The sequence below is a fragment of the Bos taurus genome, chromosome 21, assembly GCF_002263795.3.
Source record: "Bos taurus isolate L1 Dominette 01449 registration number 42190680 breed Hereford chromosome 21, ARS-UCD2.0, whole genome shotgun sequence".
NCBI classification, from domain to species: Eukaryota; Metazoa; Chordata; class Mammalia; order Artiodactyla; family Bovidae; genus Bos; species Bos taurus.
The window spans coordinates 24,480,276-24,500,448 of NC_037348.1; the positions used below are offsets into that span (position 1 = coordinate 24,480,276).

At 49.8% G+C, this 20,173-nt stretch overlaps 2 protein-coding genes and 1 pseudogene across 9 annotated transcripts in view; 1 reads left to right on the top strand and 2 right to left on the bottom strand.

Annotated features, from left to right (window-relative positions):
* ADAMTSL3 (ADAMTS like 3) overlaps nt 1-20,173 on the bottom strand; it is a 408,215-nt gene that overhangs the window by 368,839 nt on the left and 19,203 nt on the right. For 5 of the 7 annotated variants that reach the window (XM_024982349.2, XM_024982347.2, XM_024982345.2 and 2 more), the window contains exons 1-2: nt 12,732-12,820; nt 11,183-11,286 (exon numbers count right to left, since the gene is read on the bottom strand). In XM_024982349.2, the coding sequence (XP_024838117.1) occupies nt 11,183-11,251 (69 nt within the window). In that variant the 5' untranslated portion in view covers nt 11,252-11,286; nt 12,732-12,820. Of the gene's footprint in view, nt 1-11,182; nt 11,287-12,731; nt 12,821-20,173 lie in introns of those variants that run through there. The other 2 variants (XM_059879284.1, XM_059879285.1) reach the window with 1 other exon arrangement.
* Nucleotides 9,880-10,516, top strand: LOC112443248 (6-phosphogluconolactonase-like; annotated as a pseudogene).
* The window catches only part of SH3GL3 (SH3 domain containing GRB2 like 3, endophilin A3), a 117,658-nt gene continuing 114,582 nt past the window's right edge, over nt 17,098-20,173 (bottom strand). For both annotated transcript variants that reach the window (XM_059879290.1, XM_059879294.1), the window contains one exon: nt 17,098-18,740. In XM_059879290.1, the coding sequence (XP_059735273.1) occupies nt 18,679-18,740 (62 nt within the window). In that variant the 3' untranslated portion in view covers nt 17,098-18,678. The remainder of the gene's footprint in view (nt 18,741-20,173) is intronic.

The window sequence follows — 20,173 nt, forward strand, 5'->3', positions numbered from 1 at the left end:
AAATAAATAAATATTTTAAAAACAGAAAGAGACTTCTAGAGTAGGTAACTTGAAAATTTTAAATGTCAGTTCATAAAAAAAACATAAATAAAATGAAAATATTAATGATACAACAGAGAAATCATTTGTAATATATTAGGGACAAAAGACTAATATTCTTTATCTATAAAAGGCACACACGGGTTAATGAGAAATTCTTAGTTGAAAAATGGGCAAAAATATGAAAATAAAATCTTTTATTCTATTTCTAATGCCTCAGAGACCCTACACAAAAGCAGTAATACAAATGGCCCTAAAATATTTTTAAGAATCTCTCACTACTAAGATTTCCTTGAATCACTGCAAAGATGACATTTTTATAGATGCTTTCTAAAAGGCAATTTAAAAAAATTATTTATTCATTTGGCTGTGCTGAGTCTTGGTTGTGACACAAGCTGTCTGCAGTCTTCATTGTGACATGCGGTATATTTAGTTGTGGCATTTGGGATCTATGTCCCCGACCAGGGATCAAACATGGACCCCTGCACTGGGAGCTTACAGTCTTAGCCACTGAACCACCAGGGAAGTCCCATGAAAAGCAATTTGATAGCATAAATCAAACTGCACCTGGTTTTTGACCCCAAGATTTTGCTTCAACAAACACATTTTCCTAGAAATGTATTCAAAGAAAATAATCACAAATATGAGCAAAGAGGATCTGCAAACATATTTTCATAGCAGCATTATTTGCAACTTCAAAAAAACTAATGAAGTTAAATGTTCAGCAGTAAAGAATTCATTAATAAAATATAGCACACCAAATGATGCAACATTATGAAGACATTAAATATTATTATAATGTGATAATAAATATAAAAATATCGAATACATAGAAATATGTCTTATATTGTTAAATCTTTACAAAGTTATCCAAATACAGTGTAATCACTTTTTAAAAGATACATATATATGCTACTACTAAGAATATTGGAAATATATACAACAAAATCCTAACAGCTATCAGAATGAAAGGTGATTTTATTCATCTTTGTCCTTTCCTGTATTTTCCACATTTTTTTTATGAGTATGTTTCGTGCTTTTAAATCAGGAGAAAAAAATGGAAATTTCAAAAGAGAGAGTGAAGGGAATTCAGAGTCCTTTAATACTAATGAGTTTTTATTAATAAAATACTTATTCTTCCTTTTTAAAATAGTTTTTTTCAACATAACATGCTATTATATTTATAAATGAAGGCTTAGGGAACAAATGCATTTCTGAGTATTTGACCACAATAATTTATAGCATACATTGGCTGGAGCTGTTCAGTGCTGACAAATTCCAGAAAGTAATTGCATAAAATATTTGGAGAGGAAATTGCTTTATGCTTCCATGCTATTTATGGAAATTAGCATCTTTGTAAAAATAAACTGAGAGCAATCACAATCATAGACCTTGAAATGTGGTTTCCATAAGATGTTAGCTTTGCTGCTTTAAGACCCATTAGCAATGTGGAAGGGAAACACTGCCTGCTTTTTTTTTTTTTTCCTGTTATGAAACTGTTGCATATAATTGGTTTTTTCCTCTTGGATCCTTAATCCCTCCGTTTCTCCTGACTGCTTCCCTTTGGAATGCATATGGACTGAAGTATTCATTTTGCTCCTTAAAACCTTTCTAATGATCCTGTTCCTTTCTCAAAGAGTATTACCTATTTTCTTTATTCAGTGCCTCACCTTTTGCAATTTACAGCTTGCCCCAAAACGACTCCTTCAAACATAACTGACAATTTCCGAAGATTGGGGTGAATTTTCACCCCGCTGTGTTCCTAAAGCAAGCTCCAAACCTAAAGGAATCTTCCATACTTCCTTTGTTCTCTCTCAATCCCACATAATCACTAGCCAAATTCTATCCCTTCAGGCTCTAAAATGGTGCCCAGAATCACACCCTCTGGTCAACGACTAACTCCCCCACCCCTCTCCCCACTTAAGTCCCATCTCCCACCCCATGTACTCTTGTGAACAGTTAAAGTTCTCATCATTACCAACCTGCACTGGTACCAGCAACATCCCAAGTATCTCTGACTTGAATGCGCTCCTAGTGGTCCAATGGAGTCATTCTAACATTTTTAAAATATTTATTTATTTAGTTCTTTGGCTGTGCCAGGTCTTAGTTGCAGCACATGGGATCTGGGATATTTAGTTGCAGCATGCAAACTCTTCGTCGTGGTATGCGAGGTCCAGTTCCCCAACCACGGATTGAATCCGGACCCCCTGCATTGGGAGTGTGGAGTCTTAGCCACTGAACCAGCAGGGAAGTCCCTCCAACAGAGTCTTAATAGCGTCTTTCCCATCACCTCCTGATCAACACCCAAGGCTTCAGTACTGCCCATTGAGCCAAGCCCTCTTTATCATTTATTTATTTAGCATGCTCGGCAAGGTCCTCTCCAGTTAACCACAGATTAACATCCTACTTCATACTCCATGCTGTCAAATATCTTACTCTTCAAATTTAGTGTCAGTGGAAACCAAGAGGACAAAACCGAATGAAGAACCATTTCTGAGATGGAAAAAGGGAAATTGAGGGGTATGGGTCAGGGGCAACAGAGAAGAAGGTCTCCAGAGAGATCCCGGGAGTCTGGGTCAAATGAGCAGAACACGGAGAATCTGGGCAGTGAGACAGAGCTGGGTGGGTGGGGAAGACTTCTGTTTAGGAAGTATTTTCACCTAGTCAAGGCTATGGTTTTTCCTGTGGTCATGTATGGATGTGAGAGTTGGACTGTGAAGAAGACTGAGCACCAAAGAATTGATGCTTTTGAACTGTGGTGTTGGAGGAGACTCTTGAGAGTCCCTTGGACTGCAAGGAGATCCAACCAGTCCATTCTGAAGGAGATCAGCCCTGGGATTTCTTTGGAAGGAATGATGCTAAAGCTTAAACTCCAGTACTTTGGCCACCTCATGGGAAGAGTTGACTCATTGGAAAAGACTCTGATGCTGGGAGGGATTGGGGGCAAGAGGAGAAGGGGACGACAGAGGATGAGATAGCTGGATGGCATCACTGACTCGATGGACGGGAGTCTCAGTGAACTCTGGGAGTTGGTGATGGACAGGGAGGCCTGGAATGCTGTGATTCATGGGGTCGCAAAGAGTCAGACACAACTGAGTGACTGATTTGATCTTATCTGAGGCCTCCAAGGGATATCCTGGTGGAAGCATGCATCAGTTCATGGATATATTAATCTGCAGCTCATGGAAGAGGCAGGCGGAAACCTCTCAGAGATACTGGGCCTCTTCCATTTTAGTGAGGTCACCAAGAAGAAAGGAAGAAAGAAAGAGAGAGAAGAACGGAGGGAGGGAGGAAGAAAGAAAGGGAGAGAGAGAAAAAAAATGAGGGAGGGATGGAGGAAAGGAGGAAGGAAGGAAGAGAGAGAGAACAAGAGAGAGAGGAAGAAAGAGAAAGGAAGAAGGAAGGAAGGGAGAAAGGGAAAAGGAGGGAGGGAGGAGAGGGGAAAGGAAGTCATCAAAATTGTGTTTTATTTCCAATGTTTACATTTAACAGTTGATGTAAAAATACACACTTTTTTATCTTTTTGATGTATATATAATCCTATTTGAAGAGAATATTAAAAGCCTATCTTTGAAAGCCTGAATCACTATGAGACCTGGCTCCTCAGATGATAATCCCAGGCAGGAGCCTCTGGAGAGAAAAACCAGCAGTGATTGAGGCTGCCCAGGGAGAGCATGTGGACAGAGAACAGGGCAAACAGCAGAACTCTGGAACTAAGTAGCTTTTAGAAAGAGTCAGAAACAAAACGATGACTCAGATGGTAAAGAATCCGCCTGCCAGTGCAGGATACGCTGGTTCAGTCCTCGAGTCAGGAATATCGCCTGGAGGAGGGAATAGCAACCCACTCCAGTATTCTTGCCTGGGAAATCCCACGGACAGAGGAGCCTGGTGGGCTATAGTCCATATGGTTGCAAAGAATCAGAAATCCATGCATTCAAATAAGTGATCAAAAATGTTCACTTGCTGTTGCTATTGTTTAGTTGCCAAGTCGTGTCTGACTCTTTGTGACCCCGTGGGCTGTAGCTTGCAAGGCTCCTCTGTCCACGGAATTCTCCAGGCAAGAATACTGGAGTGGGTTGCCATGCTCTCCTCCAGGGTATCTTCCCGACGACCCAGGGATCGAACCTGTGTCTCTTGCATTGGCAGGCAGATTCTTTACCACTGCAGCACCTGGGAAGCCCCAGCCCTAGGACTTGAACCAATTAAAATCGGTTCTATCAATTAAAATTGGTATCTATCAAAATAGTCACAGGGACCTTTCTCAATGTCGAAACACTGGAACTTAGGAGGCAGAGCAGATGACAAAGAGGATCTAAGTATCCACATTCTACAGGGAACTACCAGGCTTTCCCTGGGGGTCCAGTGGTTAAGATTTGCCTTCCACTGCAGGGGGCGCAGGGTCAATCCCTCATCAGGAAGCTAAGGGCCCACATGCCTTGTGGCCAAAAAACCAAAACATAAAACAGAAGCAATATTATAACAAATTCAATAAAGACTTTTTAAAAAATGGCCCACATCAAAAAAAAATCTTTTAAAAAAAGTATAAGAAAAAATAAAGAGAACTACCAACATAAGGTGGATCTCACCCTTAGAGTTCCTTAAGAAGGATACCAGCCACCACCCTACTCCTTCCCCTCTAAGACGGAGAACTGAGATGCACTGAAGAAAAAAAAAGAATCACTCCTAGAGATCGGGGATCCCTGCAAGGAGGGACTGTCAATCCACTCCCCAGGTGGGCATCAGCTTAGACTGGATCCACTGATCTGTCCTGGCAGAGACAGACTGGAGAACTGAAGGGAGCTGGCCAGACAGGGAGGAGGCAGCGCTGGAGCAGCCCCTACCCCCAGCATCTGCACAGAACGGATGCGAACACTGTAGCCCCCCAGGCATATCTGTCATGGAATTCTCCAGGCAAGAATACTGGAATGGGTTCCCATTTCATTCTTCAGAGGATCTTCCCAACCCAGGGATCAAACCTGAGTCTCCTGTGTCTCCTGCATTGGCAGGCAGATACTTTACCACTGAACCACCAGGGAAGCCCATGGATCAAGTGGTCAACACCAAAGGATCTGGATTCAAACCATTCTGCCAGCATCCACTCAACTGGGCTGCCTGGAAGAGGATCCCAGCAGTATGAGACAAGCCAGAGCTGGGCCTCCTGCTTCAGAAAAGGCAGGCGCTGCAGAACCCTCTGAAGAACTCACATGTGCCACCCAGAAGGGGCAGAGAGTCAATGAGAGCCGGACAGATGATGACAAGGACCACACAGTGGCATCAAGTTGAGTTAAGAGCTGTTTGCCCTTCTCCCCATCCCCTCACCTTGCTTCCAACTTCAGGAAAGCTGGACCCAGAATAACTAAAAGGAAGAAAGATCTCCAAACCAGTCCTCACCACTGGTTGAGGTGAGAGGAGAATGGATCCCAGTACAACCCCACTTCAGTTACCTAGAGCCCTGTGTTAAGGCTAGACTAGACAGAAGGGAGATGAGATTTAAATAAAGTGGGGAATTGAAATTTTAAATTGGACTGGACTTTTAATAAATGCAGGGTTTCTCTGGTGATCCAGTGGTTGAGAATCCCCCTGCCAATGCAGGGGACACAAGTTCAATCCCCAGTCCAGGAAGATCCCACATGCTGTAGAGCAACTAAATCCGTGTGCCACAACTACTGAGTCTATTCTCTAGAGCCTGGGAGCAGCAACAACTGAAGCCCATGGACCCTAAAGCCTGTGCTCCACAAGAGAAGCCACTGCAATGAGAAGCCCGCATACCACAACTAGAGAATAGCCTGTGTACAGCAACAGAGACCCAGCACAGCCAAAAAACTAAAAATTAAATAAATAAAAATTAAAAAAAAATAAATGCAAGTGAATTTACCCAAGAGTGCACAGAGGCATGGAAACAGATTGGATTTGGCCAAGCACAGCTGAAGCCCATGACTGGCTTTGTGTTTATAACTGCCTGAGCTGAGACTTCTCAATGAAGAAGGCTGAAAGCGGGTTGGAACAGCAGCAGCTGTCTTCTCAGGGAAGATCTGGGTCCCTGAGGAGAAGGCTCAGAGCAACAGGAAGCATCCAGGGCCAGGGCATGACAGGAAGAGGGGAGGCCTCTCCAGCTGCCTGACTGAAGGGAACAGCGAGCTCCTCCAGAAATGGTCAAGAGCGAGTTAGGAAAACACAAGGCTGCGGACCTCATGGCTTGCTCTGCAATCTATCACGATTATTGTGGTCAGTGATTATAAAGGCTTCAGTTTTAGCTGATTCAATAAAGATAATCTAGTTTTTATTAAGTGAATTGGCACATCCCTTCCTCCTTGCATCTCAGCCTCACAGGGCTGTTAACTCTCCATCAGCCAACTGCAGCAAAGCCCACGTGCAGCAAAGAAGACCCAATGCAGCCAAAAAAAAAAAACAAACCCAGAATGATTCATTCAGTTCAGTTCAGTCGCTCAGTCGTGTCTGACTCTTTGCTACCCCATAAGCTGCAGCAGGCCAGGCTTCCCTGTCCTTCACTATCTCCTGGAATTTGCTCAGATTCATGTCTATTGAGTCTGTGATGCCATCCAACCATCTCATCCTCTGTTCTACCCTTCTCCTCCCACCCTCAGTCTTTCCCAGCATCGGGGTGTCTTCCAGTGAGTCAGCTGTTCATATCAAGTGGCCAAAGTACTGGAGCTTCAGTTTCAGCATGGTGGTGGCAGCACTTATAAGGAAGAGTGAAAGTGAAGTCGCTCAGTCGTGTCTGCTGACTCTTTGCAACCCCATGGACTGTAGCCTACCAGGCTCCTCCCTCCATGAGATTGTCCATGCAAGAGTACTGGAGTGGGTTGCCATTTCCTCCTCCAGGGGATCTTCCCAACCCAGGGATCAAACCCAGGTCTCCCGCATTGTAGGCAGACGCTTTTACTGTCTGAGAGAGACTAAAGACGGCCCCAAGGGGACTTTCCTGGCTGTCCAGTGATTAATTAAGACTCTGTGCTTCCAATGCAGGCAGCATGGGTCCAATCCCTGGTCAAGGAACTAAGATCTTACATACCATGTGGTGTGGCCCCCCAAAAAAATTTTTTTTATTTTTAAAAGAAGACTCCAAGGGTCCCCCAAACAACCAAATCCTCAGAGGAGAGGCAGCTTTGAAACAAATCCAGGCTGATACTACAGAGATAACCAAGTATCCAACCCTCCCACAGGAGCAGAAACTGATCTAGCCTTCACTGTAACATTCACCCAGGCCCTGTGATGGGACCACCCACAGCTGCAGGAACCTTCCCTGAGAAGGTCAAGTCCCACCTCCATGCCTCTGCAGCATTCTCCCTTCTCAGCTGATGCCTCTTGGGTGCCCCCTACAGTTCCCCAACAGAAATTACAGGCACTTCGCTTGTTTGAAGGACATCAAATCAGTCGATCCTAAAGGAAATCAACCCTGAATATCCACTGGAAGGACTAATGCTGAAGCTGAAGCTCCAATACTTTGGTCACTTGAGGCGAAGAGCCAACTCATTGGAAAAGACCCTGATGCTGGGAAAGATTGAGGGCAGGAGGAGAAGGGGACGACAGAGGATGAGATGGTTGGATGGCATCACCAACTCAATGGACACAAGTTTGAGCCAACTCTGGGAGACAGTGAAGGACAGGGAAGCCTAGCATGCTGCACTCCATGGGGTCACAGAGTCAGACATGACTCAGCGACTGAACGACAACAACATTTGTTTTAAAAGGTTAATATATCAAGGGTATTTACTACATGTTGTTGTTTAGTCAGTCAGTCAGTCATGTCTGACTCTTTGTGACCCCATGGACTGTAGTCCGCCAGGCTTCTCTGTCCATGGGATTCTCCAGGCAAGAATACTGGAGTGGGTTGCCATCTCCTCCAGGGGATCTTCCTGACCCAGGGATCAGACCCACATCTCCTATATTGGCAGGCGGATTCTTTACCTTTGAGCCACCTGGGAAGTCATGCCAGACAAATTTTTTTTCCGTTCACAATGGATTAACTCCTCTAGAAAATTCTGTGAGGTAGGCACCCCCTCTCTACAAATGTGGACACTGAGATGCAGAGATGTTTGTATAACAGGCCTTGAAGTGGTGCAGCTGGGATTCCAACAGCCGATGCTGCAAATGATAAAGACAACTAGCCTGAAATCTCCATTTACACTCCTGTGCACACACTGCCCCATACATGGAATCAACACTGCCAAGCCACACAGATATGGAAAAATCCAAAAGAGTTCAGTGAGTGATTCAAGCTGGGAAGACACTGCCTTTGGCCAAAGGTCAACAGACTGCCTCAAAGCTCATTTTAATTTTATAGGGTGGAAGAAAACAAAACGAAACCCTGTGCCATGAAGCCTCAGCCCCATTTGACCAGGAACAAATCTCTGTTTCAGATCTGATGAGATGGAAAAGAAAGTCTCCACCCACCATGCCCCAACCCTACACCTCGCTGACCACAGAAATCCTAAGATTACCCTGATAAGATTTACATCTGTTCTAATAAAAGCAATCTATTAAAATGTGGATGGGGTAGCATCAATAAAGTGAATAATGGGGGAGAAGCTGTACCTCACTAACCAGTTCTGTATGAGTCACAGAAATCATGGGACACTGGAGCTGAAAGGGGCCTTAGAAACACTAAATCCAAGAGTAAAATGCGAAGCAGAGAGGTCTGATTAATCTCTCTCAGGGTGTATCTCTTTATTTACGTGCACAAGTACATCTAAGAGATATTAGAGCCTTATTAAGCATCAGGTCCTTTGCCAGACCCTGCGAGTACAGAGGCCACTAAGCCATGTGATGACAAGTTACATGATCAGGGAGGGGCTGCCTTGTTCTAATTCACACTAGATACTGAATGGACCGGCATGTTCTAATTCACACAGGATGCAGTATGGGTTCGCAGCAGCTCTCAGGACAAAATACTTAGATGTGCTCTGCACTTCATTACTTTTTAAAGGTTTTATTGACGTGGACCATTTTTAAAGTCATCATTGAATTTGCTACAAAACTGCTTCTGTTTTATGTTTCGGTCTTTCAGTCACAGGGCATGTGGGATCCTAGCTCCCCTACCAGAGATCAGACCCACACCCCCTGCATTGGAAGGCGAAGTCCCAACCACTGGACAGCCAGGAAATCTTGCTCTGCATCTTCCCTGGTGGCTCAATCAGTAAAGAATCCACATACAATCCACATGCAATGCAGCAGACTGCCTGCAATGCAGGAGACTCGGGTTCGATGCCTGGGCTGGGACGATCCCCTGGAGAAGGGAATGACAACCCACTCCAGTATTCTTGCCTGAGAAATCCCATGAACAAAGGAGCCTGACGGGCTACAGTCCATGGAGTCGCAAAGAGTCGGACACGAGTTAGCGCCTAAATCATCAACAAACTGCTTGGCTGAATCCAGTCTACAAATATACTTGTCTGGCTTTCAACCCTTTAAAAACTGGGAGATCGCATAGGAGGTCTGGATAACCAGCTATCTTGAGCAACAATGTGATCCAGCAATCCTGAGTTTGCACTCTCATTTGGCAATGAAGGCTGGAGTTGAGTAGAGGCTGCCCTTAAGAGATGGAGAAGGTACCATCAACTTTGCCACAGTCTTAGCTATTCCCAATTGCCTCTCAGGCAAGGCAAGCTTCCTTCCTTTGTTGGCGTCTGCCCAGAAAGTATATGATGATACAGTGCTACAGCTATCCCCCGCAGACTGGTGGGAAAGACAAGAGACTAAAGAAAGGCTGCATAAGGCAGGCCTCCACTCCATCTTCCGGAGCCCGCAGGAGCTGGGCCGGGCCGGTTGCTGGCACAACCAGTGGTACAGTGGGCAGCTTTGCACTTGGCCTGTTGCTGGCATCCTCATCTGGATGTGGGGGCTGTGAGCCATGGGCCACTGCTGCCCTGCCCACCAGGTGCACCAGCCTCCTCACTGGACACTGGGCTTCTCCAACGAGCACCTCGTGCCCTTCCCCTCCAGCAATCCGAAAACCCAGATGGCCTCTACAGGACCCACCTGCTCGCCATGCTGCCCAGCCCCACCAGCCAAGTAGTCACCACTGACCCCAAGCTGCCTGTGGAGGCGGCGGCTGAGAACTGCGCCAAGAAGCTGAGACTGGCCTTCCTAAGGGATTCCATTCCAGTTTTCAATCTGTTGATTCTGGGTGTAGATCCCAATGGCAGCCCTCTGCTCACCCTTCCCAGACCCCAGTCTCTTGCATGATCAGGAATCATCCCCCAGCCACCTCAGCAGCACGGGACACTCACACTTCCCTGCTGAACACAGCTAGAACTGTCATCTTCGTGGCCAGTGGAGCAGGCAAGACAGCCATTCTAAAGCACATTTGGGAGGATGAGGAGGAAAACCAGTCTCCACCACCCTGGTCCAGCTTTGCACGGGAGAGGAAGAGGCAGCATCCCAACTCCTGACCTTGCCTCTCAAGAAGTATTCCACTTTGTAACCAGCACCAAGAGATGCTACAGCTGAGACTATGCACAGCCCGAGTAGGCAGAGGCCTTCGGGGGCTGGGACCCGCTGCCAGCTCACTACAGACTTTATTTTAGAAAAGCAGTGTTGTGCCAGTGGAAGCTGAAAGGGTGAGGCCACCAGTGCTGCCGGGGGCTCAGGCTATGTGCCGTGACTCTGGGTGACTCAGTTATTAGAAAGAGTATTTGTGTGTATAAAGAAAGAAAGAGGGAGGGAAAGGGGAAAAAAGGAAGACAGGGAGAAAGAAAGAGCAAAAAGAACTACAAAACAGTATGTGGTGATGGACGTACACACAGAATACTTATTTAGTGGCTGAACCAAGGCCAGAACCTGGGCTCTGCCCATTCATCATGCCCTGGCCTCCAGCAGCCGTGTGCCTCTCCAGGGCACATGCAGACAGCCATTCCAGACTGAAACAGAAAGGATCCATCGCAGCCCCAAGTCACCCCTTGTATATAGTATCCACTGTGGTATTAGGACTCAGAGAGGACGCAAGGGATTGAATTATTCTTACAGCTAAGGCAATGAGAAATATCATTTGCTGGAGGTAAGAAACAAAATTAGATTCTCTTTGGTATGCGATTAACATCAGTCAGACTACAACTTAGGTAATTTAGAATAATACTCCTAAGTAAACTGAGTAGCCCACCATTCCTCTTCCCCATCTTATTACCTGCAGGAGGGCAGAGTGCATGAAGACCAGCCACATTAGCAGCCACCAGGGGCTCTTCCGGGAAGCCATGGAGTCTGGTCTCCTGGGGGTGTCTCACTTGTAGCCTAAAGAGGAGAAAAGATTTGGTTTCCATTCAGCTCCAGACCCAGCAGTGGCAACATTCATGACTTACCAGATCAACAGAGGGAGTAACCCTGAGCCCCACATACTGTCTTGGAAAGCTTTGTGTTGGCCCTGGATGGAGGTACCTACAGTAGAGTACAGGCTGTCTGGGGCTCTCTTTAGGAGGAGTCCATATCAAAGTCAGGAGGGCAGCTAGACCCGCCTGCACGGTGCAGCCCATACCTCCAGCCCTCCAAAAGCCAAGCCATCTCTGCACCAACCACTTCCCAGCCCATTTGTCAGCAGCAGGGTGTGGCTGTTGGCATCCGACTCAGGGAAGCCAGCGTGGAGCCAAGGGTTAGGGCACCTGCCAGCTTCTGCTACTTCAGGCACAAATAAGTCTAAGCCCTACTAAGCCAACCCAGAGAGGGGAAGGAACCTGCCTAAGATCACACCGCAAGACAGTGACCATTCTAGGACTGGTATGCAGGTCTTCTGCTAGTTCGAGGCTTTCCCCACCAGAAGACACCTTTCATCGTCCTCGGAGCCCCCGCCCTGCAGCCAAAGAGCTGAGTGAGGAGGGGTTCAGAGGGTACAGCCTTGGAGAAGCCAAAGAGCACAATCTCCTAAAGGTAGGTGAGAGCAAACCAGCGGGAGGCTGGAGGGCAGCGGAGGCTTTCCTCAGAGTCCTCCTGACGGTTTGCAGGGAAATCAGGATGGGTCGAGCCTGGAAAAGCCGAAAAGCCGAGGTCACCCTCGCCTCTCGCTTCGCCTCGCGGGCGCCTTGGCGAGCTGGTGTCCGGGGGCGGGTCGGTGGCTTCTCTCCATCTGGAGAAAGCATTAAGGGCCTGGCCTAATGCGATCCGCAAATGTGCTGCTGTTTCCGACCTGAGGCGGCGACTCTGGGCCGAAGGGAGGCGGCCAGTGCGGGGTCCTGGGACTGCGCGCCCGCCTCGCTCGTTCGCACCAGCCGTCCCCAGCGCGCACTCCTCCTCCGAGTATCCGCCGCCTGGCGGTCCCCGCACCCCCGCTGCGTCCCCGTCCCGCACGCCCACTGGCCGCGGCGGGCGCGTCGCGCAGCCCTTGGCGCTCTAGACGCTCGCAACCCGCTTGCCAAGCGGCCGGACCTTCCGACGCCCGAGCCCACTAGCTGCTGTCAGCCCGTTTTCTACCTAGAAAGCCCCCAATCCGAAGATTCCCCAAGTCGGTGGAGTTCCCTCACGCTCAAGCGTCCCCGAATGTCTCTCCCCTAAACCACTGGACCCCACGGAGCCTGCCTGGCCAGAGGTCTCCGAGCCTCGCCGAGCGCCCGGGTCCTGAAGTTCCCGGGAACCGAGTCGTGCCCTGCCGCTCGGAGCCCCTCAACCCCACTGCGCCGTCTTGCTCCCCAACACACCCGCGGTGGAAGAGCCTTCCCGCCCCCGGGCGACAAGCTCAGAGCACCCACCTGGCGCCACAGAAGCGTCCGGGACGTGCAGCCGGGCGGTGCGGGCTCGGCGCGCGCTGTGGAGAGGCGGACGGGAGCAGCCCGGTCCACACCTCGTGCGGGATCCGGGACCCGTACCTTCCCCGACGCCGGCCTCCAGCCCGCGGCGCCGCAGTCGCCGCCGCCGCCGCCGCCGAGAAGTTAAATGGGGCTGGGACGGGGGCCGCCCCGCCTCTACCGCCCCCTCCGGGCGTGCGGAGCGCGGCGCTGGCCCCGGCCCAGAAGCGGAGGGCGCGCGCCGCCACCTGCACCGCCCGGCAAGTGCACGGCGCGCCCGGGCGCCCGCCCGCCCTCGTGTCGACCCCGCGCCCTCCGCCCGTGCCGGGGACGCCGCGGGCTCGAAGGGAGCGTGTGAGAGGCGGGAGCCGGGCGGCTCGGAGCGCGCGGGGCTGCGGTGACGGCGAGACTCCGCTGGAACGCTCCTCCGCCCGCTTCCTGGAAGCCACTCCTCGCCCTGGGCCGGCCGCCAGGCGTGGTGCCAAGAGCCGGGACTGCCGACGCCGCCACCGCCGCCGCCGGCAGGCGCGCAGGGAAAGGCGGCCGCTGAGCTGCGAGCCAGCCGGGACGCCCCGCCTCAGCCGGAGCCGGGAGCGGGGATGCCATCGCCACCCCCCACCCCCAACCTCCCCGAGCCTCCGCCCGCCCCGCCCGGGCCCGGGCGCCGACTCTGCTAAGTCAGGCCCAGCGGCCACACGGAGGTTTGCCCGGAACCGCTGGCTCGTGCCTGCGAGCCTCCGGCGCTCCCGGCCAGGCATGACCAAAGTCAGAGACCAGTGGCCCCTCCCGGCCTGCCCGCCTTCACCTCCAGCGGCGCCCAGAGCGCACTCTGGGCCTGGGCCAGTGGACTCCGGTGAGCTTGCTCCTCACTCGGACCCTTGGCTACCAGGGACCACCAGCGACCTGGTGCCTCTTGCTATGAGCCGAGCTTGGGTAACAGAGCTGCGTAGCTGCCCAAACCCTGGGGTACCCAGGTCTGAGATTTGGGGTGGCGGTGTCAGGGACCTGGAGTGGGGTGAATTTCCTCTTGGAGGTGGTGAGAAGTAGGTGGACTGCTTGTCCCTAGCCTTGACCTAATCTCAGAGGTATGAATCCAAGGGCCTCGGGATGGCTTGAAAAGTCTCATTATGCCTGGGGCTAAGTCTTCACAGTCCCCATTTCCTTGGGTGCCTAGTGTGTGCCAGCCACATGCCAAGCTCTTCATGTGCAGCTCGTCTTCACAAGGGCCCCGTGGTGTTAGTAGCATTCTTCCCATTTCATGGGTGGGGAAGCTGAGACCCAAGGGACACATAACTTGTAGGCAGTGAGTTGCAAAGTCAGGGCTGGAGCCCGCATCTCCTTTCTCTAAAGGCTCCACTGTTCAGCCCTGAAGGTTGTCTCCTGCCTGTTCTGTGGTTGGTACCTTACAGGTGGTGGCAGAGCTTTACCCAGAGGAGCTGGTGCTGCCTGTCTACCTCCCTCATCTTCCCTTCCTTACTGTGGGAATTCCTCTGGCCCAGAGGAGGACCTCTGTCCCTCCACTCCAGGTAAAATGACTGGAATCTTTCAGGAAGTGAGCAGCGGACGTTCAGTGTGAAGGGGGCAGAGAGATGGTCACTAAGTGCAGGGGAGGCTGGGCTAAACCAGAAAGAATGCAGCCATGTACAATTGATTCTCCTTATTTGCCATGTCAGTTTTGTTGTCATAAAGTCAAAGGAACTTTAAAATGAATTTGGGAATACCAAACCATTGCTCCTGGGGAAAGCACAGGATTCAACTCCTGCCAGCCTCTGAGCTAAAAAGCTACCTGGTGGTTTAGACGGTAACGCGTCCACTTGCAATGCAGGAGACCTGGGTTCGATCCCTGGGGCAGGAAGAGCCCCTGGAGAAGGAAATGGCAACCCACTCCAGTATTCTTGCCTGGGAAATTCCATGGATGGAGGAGCCTGGTGGGCTACAGTCCATGGGGCCACCAAGAGTCAGACACGACTGAGCCTCTGAGCTACGTTCTTGTCAACTAATCAATACATAACATTAATTTATGTGTGTTTCCCCTTAAAAACATATTTGTTGTTATTCTTGTTGTTTAATCCCTAAGTCATGTCCGACTCTTCTGTGTCCCCATGGACTGTAGCCCACCAGGCTCCTCTGTCCATGGGATTCTCCAGGCAAGAATACTGGAGTGGGTAGCCATTCCCTTCTCCAGGGGATCTTCCTCACCCAGGGATGAAACCCACATCTCCTGCACCGCAGGAGGATTCTTTACCACTGGAGCCACCAGGGAAGCTCTAAAGACTTCTTAACATATATTATTCATTCATTAACCCTGAACCCACAACTTGTGCCCAAATAAGTTTATCTCACAGGTATCTCTAACACAAGGGTTTTCTCCACAGGGCACATCACAGGGTTCCTCTGCTTAGGAGCATGAGACAGCAAATCAGCACTGCTCTTGAGAGCCATTTTAAACAACAGAATCACCAAGGGGGAAAAAAAAAAGAGTAAAAGTGGCATTGAATAGGCCATCAGAGAATGCTTGTTTACAGTATGAGAGCTGAAACAAGGTGGAACATGGGGCCTGGATGAACTTGAGCTAGGAACATGTGTATCGGGCAACTCAAAATTTCACCCCTCATCAGAGAACCATGCTGCTGCTAAGTCGCTTCAGTTGTGTCTGACTCTTTGCAACCCCATAGACGGCAGCCCACCAGGCTCCTCTGTCCCTGGGATTCTCCAGGCAAGAATACTGGAGTGGGTTGCCATTTCCTCCTCTAATGCATGAAAGTGAAAAGTGAAAGTGAAGTCGCTCAGTCGTGTCCGACTCTTAGTGACCCCATGGACTGAAGCCTATCAGGCTCCTCCACCCATGGGATTTTCCAGGCAAGATTACTGGAGTGGGTTGCCATTGCCTTCTCCGAAAGAACCATGAATGTGCTGCAAATCTTGATTTGAGGGACTGCAAATACATTTTAGCAAGTAGGCAAGTTCGCAGATATGGAATCTGCAAATAATGAGGATTGACTGTGTGTGCTTCTCCTGTCAAGGTGTAAACTCAAAGCCTGAGCTGAGCATAACATGCCTGCATGATCAATTGCTCAGTCAGGTCCGACTCTTTGCGACCCCATGGACTGTAGCCTGCCAGGCTCCTCTGTCCATGGGGATTCTCCAGGCAAGAATACTGGAGTGGGTTGCCATTTTCTTCTCCAAGGAATCTTCCATAACCTAGGATCAAACCCGTGTCTCCTGCATGGTAGGCGGATTCTTTACCACTGAGCCACCTGGGATGCCCGTCAAGGTATGGTTGAGGAATAATGATTCCAAACACAATATATCAGACTCTGTTCCAGGTACTTCACTGGTATTAATTCTGTCCTTACACCAGCCCCTGGTAGCTCAACTGGTAAAAATCCACCTGCAATGCAGAAGCTCCGGGTTCAATTCCTGGGTCAGGAAGATCTGCTGGAGAAGGGATAGGGTACCCACCCCAGTATTCTTGGACTTCCCTGGTAGTTCAGCTGGTAAAGAATCCGCCTGCAATGTGGGAGACCTGGGTTTAATCCCTGGGTTGGGAAGATCCCCTGGAGAAGGGAATGGCTACCCACTCCAGTATTCTGGCCTAGAGAATTCCATGGACTATATAGTCCATGGGGTCACAAAGACTGAGTAAAAGACTGAGTGACTTTCACTTTCACACCAGCCTATGGGGTAAGTATCATGTTTATTCCACTTCACAAACTAGGAGACTGATGTAGAGAAAGGTTTAGACACCACATGTTCTTAGCAACTAGACAATACCGCATCTCACGTCATTCACACTCCAAAATAAAGCAAAAATCACATGAATATTCCAAATGAAATGGAGAATTCAAAGAGAGATTATGCTTGTGCAGTGGCAGCCGGTCACTCGCTCTGACTCTGGAAGGCACCAAGAAGGCTCCTGCAGTGGAGGCGGGTGGGGTTGTTGGAAGCATTTGAACTGCTGGGCTCTCAGGTATTAATGGCTCAGCGGGGACTTCCTGTCTCATGTCTCTTGTCACACTCTTGACTCTGGAGTCAGCCTCCAGGGACTGCTCACACCAAGGAGGAGGCCCGGAATGAGCCTTTCTCTCCCACAAGTGCCAGGGAACATCAGATGAGCCCCCTCAAGGAACAGTTGGGAGAACATCAGGGAACTGGTGAAAAGCAGAAGACAAAGCATCACCAGTTCCCTGATGGAAGTTCCCCTTCCTGCTCACCCTGGTGGGTTGAGTCGTCAGACCTGTGAGTGCCGTTAAGGCACTGTCAGTTAGTGTTACCCATCCAAGCTCTGTCTGCTCGCCGCACAGCAGGCCAATGATCAGGAGACCAGGTGTTGAGGCAAGGAATAGTGACTTTATTCAGAAAGCCAGGCATCCGAGAAGATGGAGGACTAAAGTTCTAGAGTACCATCTTATGGGGTCTGGACGCCAGTCTCTTTTATAGAACAGAGAGAGGGAAGAGGTGAGGAAGTAAAGTAAAAAGGCCATGGGCCTTGCAGAATATCTCCTGGCTTGGCCAGCGCTGGGGAGCTAGGAGAAGATGTATTAATTTCTTCAGGGGTCAGGGTATCTCCCTGGGAGCTGAACAAAGGTACTTTAGTTTAACATCAGGCAGAGGGGCAGGGTTCCCTGAGGCAGGCCATTATGTGTGCTTACAGCCACAGACAGCATCCTTTTAGTGATGAGAGTACCAAAAGCAACAGGAAGCAAAGCTTAAAAGAAATAGATCCAACATGGAGTCAGGCATGCTCTTTCCTGTTACATTAGGATAGCAAACTGCCCAAGTCTGGGAGGGTGGGCTGAACCTCACAGGTCCTGTCCCCAGATTCACCATCTAATCACCCCCAGAGAGCTCTCCTCCATCACTCTGCTGCTGCTGCTGCTGCTAAGTCACTTCAGTCGTGTCTGACTCTGTGTGACCCCGTAGATGGCAGCCCACCAGGCTCCACCATCCCTGGGATTCTCCAGGCAAGAACACTGGAGTGGGTTGCCATTGCCTTCTCCCTTCCATCACTCTACCCAAGTATAAATACAGAGCCATCCTTCAGTCTCTGTACCTACTCCCCCTGCCACCCACTCCCCTCTCCCCTGAAACCTGCCACAGTGTTTAAACAAGACATTGCCAAAGACATGGAGGTGGGGAAGATTGGGGAATGGTAAGAACAGAAGGGAATGAACCCCCTAAAAGCTATATCTGTCTGATCAGGCTACAGGGTGGGACTGCAGAACCAATCTCTCTCTGGTGGGTGGGGGAGGGGAGGTGGGGTGGGTGGGATTCAGACCCTCACTGCCTAGCTCCTGGACTCTCCCCTCATGAGAACCCCCACCACCTGGGGACAAAGGCAATGCCTTTCAATTTAGAGAAGTCTAAGAAACCAAATTCTGTTTCCTCCCTAAAATCCATTCTCTTGCATTCCCAGTCTCCCTTATCCGTCTAGTTTCCTAACCATGCTCCCAGCATCGCCTACTGACCACAACCAGACAAACACAACAATGCAACATTTGTATCAGAGATATATAGAGAGGTAGAGAAAGAAATGGAAACCCATTCCTGTCTGGGAAATCCCATGGACAGAGGAGCCTGGTGGGCTACAGTCCATGGGGTCACAAAGAGTCAGTCACGACTCAGTGGCTAAACAACAACAACATACAGAGAGGACCAGGAAGTTCCTACCAGTGATGCTGCTCTTGGGGTATGTGTGGATTTCACCCTGAGAAGTGACATCACGTCAGGGATTTGGCCTGAATTTATTCCTGATAACAGAATTACTGTTTCTGGTTGCGGGTCTTGTAGATGGGCTTGGGAAGCATGCTCAAGACTGTGTTGGAGGCTTGGTGAACAGGAGCCCTTGGAGATAAATCCTAGAGAAGTTATAGTTGACTGCAGAAGGCACGGAGGATCCAATGGGGAAACATTAGGTGAGCATGGTGTCTTCCAGGTGCGAGATTGCCCGGGGAGTGCTTTCACAGGAAAGACCTGGAAGGGAGCAAGGGACACAAATAGGGGTGGGTGGTGAGCAGAGACAGCCTGTGCACAAGGGTACGTGTGGATAGACACACAGACAGGCTCATAGACTGAGAGTCATGCCCTCGTGGTAGTTTGAGTCACTTATGGGGCAGTTCTTCTGGGTTTCCTTTGGCCAGTCGTCTTGCTTTGCCTGGTTCTAAGTCTGTATATAGTACATCTCAGGACCCTCCCAGGTTGACCCACTCTCTTAACCAAGATGGATTCTAGTGAAGAGGCCTATGGGTGGGTTGACATCAGCTACTATGGGGTGGTGGCCCTTCCCTTTTTCACCTTTGAGCAGCCTTTCTGCACATGTGTAGTTGGGAAGATTTCCTAGACCTTGAGAATGAGGAATATGTGGTCTTTTATCTCTTATCTGGGCAGAACTCAAGCTCCTCTCTCCCTCCTGCTATTCTGGGGCATCTGTCCACCAGGGAGGAACTCCAGCAGCTCAGCCTAGGGCCCATCTCTCTCCTGCCTCACTCTCATAAGCTAAAGAGGATGCTTCAGAGAAGGTCCTGGCTTTAAGCCCCTGACTGCCACACTCACATAAATGGGAGATGGGTGTATGTTCCCATGACGAGGGTTTGGACAGAGCATCTGCCCCAACAGCATCTAGCACACCTGGCTTCTCAGGTGTTCCCCACCCCACATGGAAAACAAGCTCAGCTAGAGGTGGTAGTTTCCTGTATGTCCAGAGCCCATCTTTGGAACACACATTTGCTTCATAAAAAGTGTTCAAGTCTCCCGCCTCATAAGCAGGAAAAAAAAAAAAGCCCTTGGGAAGAGGTGTGACAAGAGTGAAGGTTCTCCTTGGCGAGGGGCTCTGTGCGCACTGGCACAGCCTCGTTCTTGGTTTCTGCTCTTGTCCTGCACCTAGAGATCCATGATTTCAGGACTTCTTAGAGGTACTAGATCCATCGTGTCAAGGCAGGAGGCTTGGGCTTTCATACTGCTATAGCACTGGAGGTCTGAGCCAGTCAGAATCTCTGTCAGGAGAGTGAGGTGGTGTTGGACAGACTTTCTAGAAAGCTCCAAACCTTTGGGGTTGGGCAGGGGAGAGCTTTAGTCCCCCAAAGTGTTGCAAAGGAATGGAGTTGGATTTTGGTGACCCGTCTCAGGGCCAGCAAACTCTCCAGGCCCCAGACCCAAAGCTAACTTCATGTGGCCTCTAGGCTAGGAAGGGGTTGACCTGACTGTTTTACCTGCATCTCATACTCTGATTGTGTGTAAGTGTGTGTTTGATGCTCAGTCATGTCCAAGTCTTCACGACCCCGTGAACTATAGCCCACCAGGCTCCTCTGTCCATGGGGTTTCCCAGGCAGGAATACTGGAGTAGGTTGCCATTTCCTTCTCCAGGGGATCTTCCTGACCCAGGGATCAAACCCTCCTCTCCTGAATTG